General features: G+C 35.8%; 1 protein-coding gene across 1 annotated transcript; it reads left to right on the top strand.

Annotated features, from left to right (window-relative positions):
- Positions 1-2,027: 2,027 nt before the first annotated feature.
- LOC137628452 (chondroadherin-like) lies at positions 2,028-12,440 on the top strand. Its single transcript, XM_068359600.1, has 9 exons — positions 2,028-2,206; positions 2,573-2,835; positions 5,809-5,984; positions 7,135-7,271; positions 7,473-7,622; positions 7,919-8,099; positions 9,448-9,587; positions 10,729-10,877; positions 12,033-12,440. The coding sequence occupies exons 1-9, from the start codon at positions 2,032-2,034 to the stop codon at positions 12,132-12,134; spliced, it is 1,473 nt and encodes a 490-aa protein (XP_068215701.1). The 5' UTR covers positions 2,028-2,031; the 3' UTR covers positions 12,135-12,440.
- The last annotated feature ends 495 nt before the right edge of the window (positions 12,441-12,935 follow it).

Genomic DNA, 12,935 nt, shown 5'->3' with positions numbered 1-12,935 from the left:
CAAAACTATTAACGAAGAAAATAAAAATAAAAATAATGAACACAATATTACAATATTATAACAACAACCGTCTCAGCGGATGATTTAGGCCTAAGGAGACGAGTCTGAAAATCTTCACAGATGATTCATGTTGAAATGAATAGGCCTATTTTTTTCTTTGTGGTCCAAATTGGCCGTAATTGGGTTGAATTGGTTAAAAAGGCTGGTTAGTTGAATAATGTGTGTCGTCTGACGATTTAAGCCTCACTGGTATTAGTTGATCTCTTTGTATAAATTTGGTATGCGTGTGTATATTACATGTACACATAAACGTACACAAATAAACACATGTATATATATATACACATATCTGTATTTATGTGTATGTATATATATATATGTGTGTGTGTATGTATACTCGTATATACATATATATGCATATATATAGTGTATATATACAAAAATATGTTATATACATATTTATGTATTCATGTATATATATGTATATATATACAAATATGTTATATACATATATATGTATTCATGTATATATATATATATATATATATATATATATATATATATATATATATACTCGTATATACATATATACAGTATATATATGCATATATATACTGTGCATATATACAAATATATGTTATATATATAATCATATATATATACCTATATAGAAAAGCATATGTATAAATATATATACATACACACATTATATATATATATATATATATATATATATATATATATATATCATATACAACAACAACAAATACAGCCATCTCTACTCCACAGCAGGACATAGGCCTCAGACATGTTATTCTTGTCTGGGATTTAGCCAGTTTTCATCACCACGCTGGGCAGTATGGATTGGTGATAGTAGGAGATTTTCATCGGCAAACCAACCTAGTATGGGTGATCCTGACTATCGCATATTTGCTGATCATGGCGATACGCAAACCCTTTCACCACGTTAAGGTATCCCCCATTCATATAGCGATATATAGTCCTGGAGGCTTCGTGCACAGTATATACACATATAATTGCCCCCACCAATATATTATCAACCTGTTGAATGGACAAGGGTGAAGAAAACCATTAGCTGTCGGCCGTTTATGATACACAATCACGCGATATGGAAAGGCCGACGGCACCGGACTCTTATGTCGTTTTCGAGCCCGGGTTTGCATTACTAAAATTAGAAGGAAGGGTTAAAAGAGCGGGGTTGGAGGTTGGCCGATGTTTTGATGCGCCGCTAGAAGAAATTGCTCTTGGGTTAGAGAGAGAGAGAGAGAGAGAGAGAGAGAGAGAGAGAGAGAGAGAGAGAGAGTTTAACATGAAAAAAGCAGTATTGAGATTGGAAAAAGAGAGAGATAGATAGGTTTGACAAGTAAAATAGAGAGAGAGAGAGAGAGAGAGAGAGAGAGAGAGAGAGAGAGAGAGAGAGAGAGATTCAAAAAACATTACCTCTATCTGAAACACAAAAGTCTTCTGCAAATTTAATCCAAAGGGGTTGCATGATTTTACACTTGACCCTGAGACATGCACTGACTGAAGGCCAGCCCACTATACCTGCACGCATGTGTTCGTTTGTGCATATTTTCATTTTTTTTTCTTTATAAATAAGTTATATCAATGTAAAATGAAACAAAAAATGTGGTCCCAGTCAATTTGAAACAAATCAATCTTTTTTTTTAATCAGTATTGTTAATATTCTTGTTTTAACCCTTTACGCCCCACCCCGAAATTCAGTTGTAAGTTGTAGTTATCATTAAGAGTGTTTACGTGTCTGCCAGAGTCCCCTATTCAGCTATTGACCACACCCAACGCTACATAACATTCCAGACTATTACCTGACTATATTACTTTGAAATCTCTCTATCTTATTACATCGTGAAATATCTCACACATCCAGCATAGCACTTACATATCACATTTCATCATTTTCCAGGAAAAATCTGGACATATTAATAGGGTAGGTTAGGTTAGTAATGCTATGTTTACTGTACCTTTTCCAAACCAAACAGGACAATCACAATGACACAGTTCCGTGAGCAACAGTGCGGCATCATGACCCCGATGAGGAAACCATTCATCGTTTTCATCCTGATGGTAATGGCCGCCGTGGCGACTAGCGCTGCTCCTCACTGGATGGAAGGTGGATGTCCTCCCAGCGACCAGATCAAGCCTTGCTTGTGCCAAGACTTTTTTGGTAAGAATGTTGGTAGTAGTAGTAGTAGTAGTAGTAGTAGTAGTAGTAGTAGTAGTAAGAACTGGGTGAAATGAACAGCTCCATCAAGGATCACTACTCATGGTGAGCACATGATTTGTTGGTGCCAGTGGGATTCCAAGCTGGACAACCATCTCATTAAGTTTGTTGTAGATATTTTCCAAGTTATTATCACTTCTACTACTTCTGCTTCTACTTTTACTAGCATTAATGGCAATGCTAGTAATGATCTATTGAGAGATAACTGATTAACTTAAATAATCCATGACCTCAAAATGACAAGAACATGATGTCAAATACAAAATCATCAACAATACTAATACCCTATTCTTATTCTTCTTTGCTCAGATCTCTACATCACCTGCCACAACCTGACGGACAAACGGCTCCTCGAAATCACGAAAACCATCAGGGCCAAGAAACCTCAGGTCATGGCAATGAAGATCACTGACTCCGATCTCCAGGACATCCCAGACGGGTCCTTCAGCGGCCTGCAAATCGAACAACTGGCTATTGTTAACAGCAAAGTGAGCTCTGTAGGAGGAAAGGCCTTTGCCGACCTAGGGAGCTCTCTCAGGGAGCTTGTTCTTGACAACAACGAGTTGACGCATGTGAGTGATTTTTACGAAATGCCAACTTTTCACTTCATTGAAAATAGGACATTGATTAGAATTATTCTATCCTGCTATAGTTGGCAACTTTGCCATAAAGATAGGTACCATAAACTTCTACTGTTTTTAGCCCTCTGAATGATGATAAAACATTATTTGGGATTATTCTGTTTTGAGATAATTGGCAATGTAAGCATGAAGATTGAGTTGCCATAAGTTGCTACTATTTCTAATCCTGCAACTGATGATGAAGAAGTAATAAGAATTGTTTTGTCCAGTAACAATTGGCAGTCATCCAATAAAAAAAAAGCATATACCTTAAATTATTTCTATTTCTGACTATTCAACTACTAAGACAATCAGTACTAGAATTATTCTGTGTAGAAATAATTAGCAACTATACCATGGAAGTATAGTTGCCATACGTTTCTATAATTTCAAAACAAATTGATCATCATAGCAGAATACACTAGTCACTTACCTACCCGGAATTTAACATATTTACAAAAAGAGGGTAAATTTAGAAGAATTTAGTGGTTTTCACTACAGAAGCTTATAGTGATTTTCCTAGAGTTGCAGAACATATTTTTCAATGAAAAGTAACTGCCAGTATCAGGAGGAATTTGGTATTTTCATGAATACAATCTGTAATAGCTGAAAATTTGGTCACCTTAATTTATATAGAACTAGTATATCAGAAATCTTTCCTGAATCTGTATCATTTAACAAATATCTCGACTTGGTTCGTACAGAGCCCGAGACGTTTAAGAAATCTTGGATTGATTTTGTACAGAACATGTCTCATTTAAGAAACCTCTCAACATATTCATGCGGAACCTGTATCGTTTAAGAGACCTCTCGACTTAATTCATACGGATCCTGTATCATTAAGAAACCTCTCGACATACTTCATACAGAACCTGTATCGTTTAAGAGACCTCTCGACTTAATTCATACGGATCCTGTATCATTAAGAAACCTCTCGACATACTTCATACAGAACCTGTATCGTTTAAGATACCTCTAAACTTAATTCCTATGAAACCTATATCATTTAAGGAACCTTTCAACTTAATTCTTATGGATCCTGTATCATTTAAGAAACCTCTCGACTTAATTCATGCGGAACCTGTATCACTTAAGAAACCTCTCGACTTAATTCATATGGAACCTGTATCATTTATCAAACCGCTCGCCTTAATTCATACGGATCCTGTATCATTTGGGAAACCTCTCGACTTAATTCATACGGATCTTGTATCTTTTAAGTAACCTCTCAGCTTAATTCCTATGAAAACTGTATCATTTAAGAAACCTTTCGACTTAATTCATATGGAAACTGTATAATTTATGAAATTTCTCGACTTAATTCATACGGATCCTCTATCCTTTAAGAAACCTCTCGACTTAATTCATACAGATACTATATAATTTAAGAAACCTCTTGACTTAATTCATGCTGAACCTGTATCGTTTAAGAAACCTCTCTACTTAATTCATACGAAACCTGTATCATTTAAGAAACCTCTCGACTTAATTCATATGGAACCTGTATCGTTTAAGAAACCTTTTAATTGAATTCATATAGAACCTTTATCATTCGAGACCACTCTTGACTAAATTCACATGGAAACTATAATTTATGAAACCTCTCGTTTTAATTCTTACGGATCCTCTATCATTTAAGAAACCTCTCGACTTAATTCATACTGATCCTGTATCTTTTAAGAAACCTCTCGGCTTAATCCATACGGATCCTGTATAATTCAAGATACCTCTTGACTTAATTGATATAGAAACTTTATCATTTAAGAAACCTCTTGACTTAATTCATATGGAAACTGTATAATTTATGAAACCTCTCGACTTAATTCATACGGATCCTCTATCATTTAAGAAACCTCTTGACTTAATTCATAAGGATCCTGTATCATTTAAGAAACCTCTTGACTTAATTCATACGGATCCTGTATCATTTAAGAAACCTCTCGGCTTAATTCATATGGACCCTGTATCTTTTAAGAAACCTCGCGGCTTAATTCATACGGATCCTCTATCATTTAAGAAACCTCTTGACTTAATTCATACGGATCCTCTATCATTTAAGAAACCTCTTGACTTAATTCATACGGATCCTCTATCATTTAAGAAACCTCTTGACTTAATTCATACGGATCCTCTATCATTTAAGAAACCTCTCGGCTTAATTCATATGGACCCTGTATCTTTTAAGAAACCTCGCGGCTTAATTCATACAGATCCTGTATCTTTTAAGAAACCTCTCGGCTTAATTCATACGGACCCTGTATCTTTTAAGAAACCTCTCGGCTTAATTCATACGGACCCTGTATCTTTTAAGAAACCTCTCGGCTTAATTCATATGGACCCTGTATCTTTTAAGAAACCTCTCGGCTTAATTCATACGGATCCTGTATCATTTAAGAAACCTCTTAACTTAATTCATAAGGAACCTGTAAAATTTAAGAAACCTCTCAGCTTAATTCATGCAGAACCTGAATAATTTAAGAAACTTCTCGACTTGATTCTATGATATGGATCCTGTCTCATTTAAAAAACCTCTCCACTTAATTCATGCACAACCTGTATCTCTTAAGAAACCTCTTGACTTAATTCATAAGGAACCTGTCTCATTCAAGAAACCTCTCGACTTAATTCATACAGAAGCTGTCTTATTTAAGAAACCTCTCGACTTAATTTATACAGAACCTGTGTCATTTAAGAAACATCTCTACTTAATTTGCACAGATCATGTATCATTTGATAAATCTTTTATGTCCTTTTGTATAGATAATGTATTATTCTGAAGAACTATAGAAAAAGCAAAAATATTCATATAAATTATGAAGGCCAGCATTTAAAAATCAACAAAAGTAACCTCATCTTCAACCAACCCAATCTCCCCAAAAAAAGTTTTAGTATCTAGAAATATCTAATTCCACATAACTTCTCCAGATTCCAACTGATGCTCTGAGCGACCTCCAAGGACTGGAGATTCTCCACTTGAGGACAAACAAGATTCAGAGGCTTCCTAATTACGGCTTCAGTAAGTTGGAAAAGCTGCAGGAACTTCGTCTCGAAGACAATGACATAAATGTCGTCGACAGCATGGCTTTTGGGGATTGCTGTAGGTAAAGTATTCAAGAAAGAGATAGAGAGAGGTTTCTGGTAAGTCTCAAATACACAGGTTTATGATACTTACACACACACACACACACACACACATACATATATATATATATATATATATATATATATATATATATATATATATATATATATATGCGTGTATATGTGTGTGTGCTTCTCAGTGTACATGCATTAAACTGCAAAAATTATAAGAGCTTGAATTCAGAAAGTAAGACGAAGGATTAAAAGATTGACTGGGGAAGAGACGTGCTTAAGGGTTGTGGTGGCCGATATGGTAACGTCCCTGATTGATGAACACCAGACTGGGGTTCGAGTCCCGCTCAAACTCGTTAGTTTCTTTGACTGCTGCAACCTCACCATCCTTGTGAGTAAGAATGGGGGGGGGTTGTGGGAGCCTATAGGTGTATATGCTGTCATCAGGAGCCATTGCCTGGCCCTCCTCGGTCCGTCTCTAGGGCATTTTCCTGCTCGATAGGGCAATATCACTGTCCCTTGCCTCTGCCATTAACGGTTTCATCCAGGTACAGAGTGCACTCTAAATTCTCGATGTGATGAGTTGGAGAGAAAAGGGAAATAAATGAACTTGGGAAAAGATCGAATGGTTAAAGGAGTGTTCCAGTAAGTGAAGGCTGATGAACCAACTATACTTTATGGGAGTGATCAAGGGAAGAATGAAATAGCTCCCATGGTGAATGAGCAGCAGGGTAAGTGAATAAATGAAGAATGAATAAGTAATAAGGTATGTATATATTGACGATACCTAGGGCATTTAGTTCTGGGAAAATTTATGGATCAGAGTACTTAGAGATGGTTTGATCATGTGATGAAATGCAGGAATTCTGATGACCCTTTGAGTAGTAGTATAATGCAGCTTATACGGAAGTTTCGCACATTGGAATCCTCACCGATTCTCCACCGTTAGAATACAGATACACAAGGTTTTTCAACCTACCTTTACAAGATGGTGCCAGAGAGGGCTACCCTTCTGGTTTCCAGCGAGTAATTTTGATCGGGAAGATAGCCCTACACCCAGTCTGGAAAGATGTTCACTGAGCTTCTGCACTTAAAGTATATCTTTTCTTAATGACCCACCATCGAGACACTGACCGCTTCCAACATTATTTCTTTCAGGAACCTGGATATACTGGACCTGACCAGAAACTTGCTAACAGAGATCCCAACGGTGTCCTTTTTCACTTTGACTAACCTAACCTATCTCAAGCTGGATGGCAATAAGATTGAGGAGATTGGCAAAGACGCGTTCTCGGGTAAATAGTAACCTCAGTCACATTTATTTACATAGTAGTTATTGATTTATTTATTAAGTGTTTTTGGTCTTAGTACCCAAAGAAAATCTTAGTAATTTCTGGAGCACAGCTCAAAAACAAAGCACTCACAAGAAAACAAAACAGAAAGAAATAAAAGGTTAATTTTTAGCCTTCCAACCTACAGAAGCTCTCTTTGACCAGGTTTGACCAAGCTGAACACGCTTGATCTCGCGAACAACCAGATTGCAACCGTGGAGGAAAATGCCTTCCGGAAGTTACAGATTCGTAACTTGGACCTTCAACAGAACAAGTTGGAGGGATTAACCGAGCTCTCCTTCGCTGGCTTGGAAAGTGAGTCTGAGCTCACATTGTTAGTGAATTTAAGGATATTCGTTTTATATGATAATTATCAATAAAATAAAGATAATCATAGTTGGCTTGTTTTTCCAGTCTGAGTATGCCGACCTCAAGTAGACTTTCATGTCAATATTAACTAAATGCTAATTTCTGTAAATTTTGAGAACCTTAAGCCACATTTCCTAGATATTAAATACCTTACTCTGCAAAAAAGTGAATGTTAATTTCTCATCAATTCTTAACCTTAGTTAAAATCCTCAAAAGAGTCTCTGATAACTGATCTCCAACAGATGTAACGAAGTGGATAGACCTCAGCTACAACAATTTCACTGCCATTCCAACGCAAACTTTGACAAACTTCCGTTATCTGCGCCATCTGGATCTTTCGTACAACGAAATCTCACTTTTGGAGGATAATTCTTTCTCTGGATTCGGTCATCATCTGCGATATATTGAACTCAACAATAATAAGTGAGTTTTATTTTTTTTTTAAATAAATGTTATATATGTATACAGTCGACCCTCAAATACCCGTAATTGTCTCTCCAGTGGACGGAGTCCAAATGGAAGTAATAAGTCTTAGGCCCTGTCCACACTACCGGGCAGTTCCCGACGGGCAAACAGTGATACCAGACCACAATAGGTAGTGGTTAGTAAGATTGAGGGTTGATTACGTCAGAAGCGGGAAAACCACAGACAGGGATCTGGCATCATAAAGTGTTGCCAGATCCCTGCCTTTAGTTTTCCCGCTTCTGACGTCATCAACCCTCATTTTCACTAACTATTGTGGCCTGATATCACTGTTTGCCCATCGGGGACTGCCCGGTAGTGTGGACAGGGCCTTAAGGATCTTATCACGTTCATACACTTATGAATATATGTTAGGCAAGGTCCCAAACTGGCATGAAGCCACATTAACTTAGATTCAAAGCACTCTCTATGCATAAGCTATAGACTACGCAATGACAATTATGATTTTTTATAATGTGCAAGTTCACACTCTGCAGTTGTTCTAAATAGCAATTATATAGAAGGCTAACTCAAAGTATCCATATAACTCAAAATTAAGTAGGACGGTTAGTAACCTTTCATTTACTGAGAAAAGATGTCTCTTCCAAGTTTTAACCTCAATGCCATCAAAATCAACCATTGTAATGTAAACAAATCTAACTTAAAAAAAAAAATTGAAATTCCACTCCACTGTTAACGAATCTTTTGTATTTGAATGAAAAACAATAAATTCAAGAATTTGCTCCAATTTCTATTGAATCAAAAGACTTATCTTATAAATTTAGCCCCATATTTAGGTTTAAGACAATAAAGTTTATATAATCTAATTAACTGTAGTAAAAGTCTACTATTGCCATCAAAATATCCACTTAACAAAATAACAGAAAAAAGTTAATTGAAACAAGCAATGCTCTTCCAGACTACGATTTCCTTCTCTTCTCCCCCCCCCCCTCCGCCCCATTATTCTTACATTAAGGGGTTGGTTGCCTGATTCACCCTCTCCATTGCCTTCCATCAAAGGCATCCTCTTCCACCAAGCCTCTTCTCTCTATATCATCTTTCCCATTATCTTATAGTAATTTTCTGCCTCCCTCTTGATCTTCTCCTAACAGGTTCCTCCTAAGCCCTCCTCACTCCCTCCCAAACATCCATCCTCAACACATGTCCACACCATCTCACAATGCCTCCTCACTCCCTCTTCACCATCCATCCACAACACGTGCCCACACCATCTCAGTCATGTGCCACTCTTATCATCTCTGTAATCTTCACTACATCTCTTCACTACTTCTGCCATTCTTATTTCCAGGCTTCAATCCATCTCACTAGATGCTCTCCAAGACCTTGAATCTGTCCAATTTCTGATGCTAGCACACAACAACCTGACCAGACTTCCGCGAATCATAGTGAACCCAGTCATCGATAGCCTCTTCATGCTGGATCTCTCAGGTGAGTTTCCCTGGCTGCACCTATGCGCGTAATGACCTCCCTGGTCACCGCGCTGGGTCACAGGTTGATTACGTAGGGAATAATTGTAGTATTTTATCCACAATTCAGCTGTTAAAATAGGAATGTGGCAAGGATTACTTTTGTTCATTTCTCATGGAGCCACCCTGTGTTAGGGAAAGTGGCTTAATGCATGGGGCTAACAATATCATCTTTATTTTGCCGGTGTAAAGGGAAGAAGAAAAGGACGGGATTTATCTCTCTCTCTCTCTCTCTCTCTCTCTCTCTCTCTCTCTCTCTCTCTCTCTCTCTCTCTCTCTCTCTCTCTATATATATATATATATATATATATATATATATATATACATATATATATATATATATATATATATATATATAAATTATATATATATACCACATCCTTTTTCTTATATATCTATATACATATATATATATATATATATATATATATATATATATATATATATATATATTTATACATATATATAAGTGTGTGTATACTGATATATATGCGTAAAAATCACAGGAAAACGTGATGCTCAGATGCAGAACCACAGGAAAAATGAAAATACGAAATATACGATTAAGTCCTGACTATTTTCGTGATACTTCTTCAGAGGACTGAAACTAGTCAGGACTTAATCGTATATTTCGTATTTTCATTTTTCCTGTGGTTCTTCTGCATACTGGGATATATATATATATATATATATATATATATATATATATATATATATATATATATGTGTGTGTGTGTGTGTGTGTGTGTGTGTGTGTGCACGTAATGTAGCACTAGTAAAACAAATGGATGTCAGATAATAAAATAGAACATAGATGAAGTAACTGTACTTCGAATGCCTGCAATTCTTGAAAAGAGACAAACTCTCCATTAAGAAATTATAACTTAAGAAATATAGCTTTTTCATGGTCTATATATCTGAATGTTCCAAAATTTTATTTTCAAAACTATATGCATTACTTTCAATAGTTCCTAAGTATGATCACAGTCGTGAAACAGTATTTCTTGTGATGAATATTTTTTTTTCAATCGACAGACAATCCTCTGATTTGCGATTGCGAAACAACAATATTTCTTGTAATGAATATTTTTCTTAATCGACAGACAATCCTCTGATTTGTGATTGCGATCTGCAGTGGTTAAAGCAATGGCTGGATTCAGTCAATCCTCTGGACAGAATAATCTCCGACCCCATTTGCTTCATGGAAGGAACTAAACATCTGCAATTCGTTCGCCACCTGGACTGCGCTCAGGTATTGTCATAAATATCCTTTTGATTTAGAGAAACAATCAATACGTAATTTTGAGTTAGAGTGATCATCTTTTCTAAGTGTTTTAACATCTTATTCACTTTGGTTAAAGTTCTTGATGTAGAATGAGACTAATTCAAAATCAAACTATTTTTCTCTAGTCTTGGGTAGTGTCATAGCCTCCATACCATGGTCTCCCACTGTCTTGGATTATAGTTCTCTTGCTTGAGGGTACATTTTCTAACTGCTTTAACGTCTTATTCACTTTGGTTAAAGTTCTTGATGTAGAATGAGACTAATTCAAAATCAAACCATTGTTCTCTAGTCTTGGGTAGTGTCATAGCCTCCATACCATGGTCTCCCACTGTCTTGGATTAGAGTTCTCTTGCTTGAGGGTACATTTTCTAACTGCTTTAACGTCTTATTCACTTTGGTTAAAGTTCTTGATGTAGAATGAGACTAATTCAAAATCAAACCATTGTTCTCTAGTCTTGGGTAGTGTCATAGCCTCCATACCATGGTCTCCCACTGTCTTGGATTATAGTTCTCTTGCTTGAGGGTACATTTTCTAACTGCTTTAACGTCTTATTCACTTTGGTTAAAGTTCTTGATGTAGAATGAGACTAATTCAAAATCAAACCATTGTTCTCTAGTCTTGGGTAGTGTCATAGCCTCCATACCATGGTCTCCCACTGTCTTGGATTAGAGTTCTCTTGCTTGAGGGTACACTCAGGTACACTATTCTATGTTTCCTTATCTCCTTTCCTCACTGGGCTATTCTCCCTGTTGGAGCCCTTAGGATTCTAGCATCCTGTTTTTCTAACTAGGGTCGTAGCTAAGCTAGTAGTAATAATAATAATAATAATAATAATAATAATGGAAACATTTTCTTCTAACTAGCCCTAGTGATTATCAGCACTGTTTACTCCCATATATTACCCCTTTCCGTAATCATCAAATGTCAATATCCATTTATGCTGTACTCATAATTACAATAAAAATTAGAAAAAGTATTAAAAAGTACACGAGACCACTAATGAACCAAAATTATATGACAATAAATCAATTAGACCCTTAATATTTAAACGAACGTTTAGAATTTCACACCGAACGCGCCTTAATAACAATATGTTCTTCTTCTTCTTCTTCTGTTTACAGGAAGTTGGCCAAGCCCCCTATGAGCAACTGCAGAACTGTAAAGGTCTGGCCTGCGTGCAATCCCTGGCTGCATTTTTCGCGGGGCACATTCGATGGTATTAGGCCTAAGGCCTAAACCCTTTTTCCATAGAATGTAAAATCAAGTCACTGAGGTTTGGTATCCTCATAGAATGTGAGGTATGAGGTATGAGATGTGAGGTTTCCTCTGGATGTGGAAAACTAAAGGAAAAGTTATTCATTTTTAAATTTTTTTTTTCATTAGAATTTTACGTTTTACTCATAAATATTTTGAAGTTTGTTTTTCAAGATGATGCAGTTATTTTTAATTATGCGTTTTACAAGTTTGAATATATATTTTACTTTTTTCATTTATATAATTACTACCTAGAATCTAGATAATATTCTTCATTCATTATAAGTATCTGAGTATATATATACAGTATATATATATATATATATATATATATATATTATATATATATATATATATATATATATTCTAAATTAAATCAAATCATATATTATGCTTTACATTGAAACTTATCAATCCACATATATACACTTCAATAAATCATTACTTCAGCTAAAATTCTACCCACCCAAAAAAGCTTTATGATTCAGTTTCCACGCTAAACGGTGGTTGCTAAACTAAATCTAAAACAAATATTCAGAGCCTTGTTTTTGTTATTTTCGTCTATAATAAACTGAAAAAACGATTCAGATTCCGAGTTAAGCATTAAGACACGAATTCTAAAATCCCCTAGTGCTTCAGTTTAACGCTTTTCTTGATTTTTATTTGACAATAGGCCTACTTGCTTCTGGCTCAGCCTAATGGATTGAAATCCAAAGCTATTTCATTCATGTATCCATACGATGATACATTAGGCAGTCATAGACATCTAG

This window comes from Palaemon carinicauda, chromosome 36 (genome assembly GCF_036898095.1).
Source record: "Palaemon carinicauda isolate YSFRI2023 chromosome 36, ASM3689809v2, whole genome shotgun sequence".
In the NCBI taxonomy this organism is placed as follows: Eukaryota; Metazoa; Arthropoda; class Malacostraca; order Decapoda; family Palaemonidae; genus Palaemon; species Palaemon carinicauda.
Note: the sequence above shows the minus strand (reverse complement) of the source record. Positions and strands in the feature narration are given on the sequence as shown.

Coding starts and splice junctions, on each gene's coding strand:
- LOC137628452 (XM_068359600.1), top strand. CDS start 2,032: ATGACACAGTTCCGTGAGCAACAGTGCGGCATCATGACCCCGATGAGG. Junction 5,985..7,134: donor GCTTTTGGGGATTGCTGTAG/GTAAAGTATTCA, acceptor TATTTCTTTCAG/GAACCTGGATATACTGGACC. Junction 8,100..9,447: donor ATTGAACTCAACAATAATAA/GTGAGTTTTATT, acceptor TCTTATTTCCAG/GCTTCAATCCATCTCACTAG.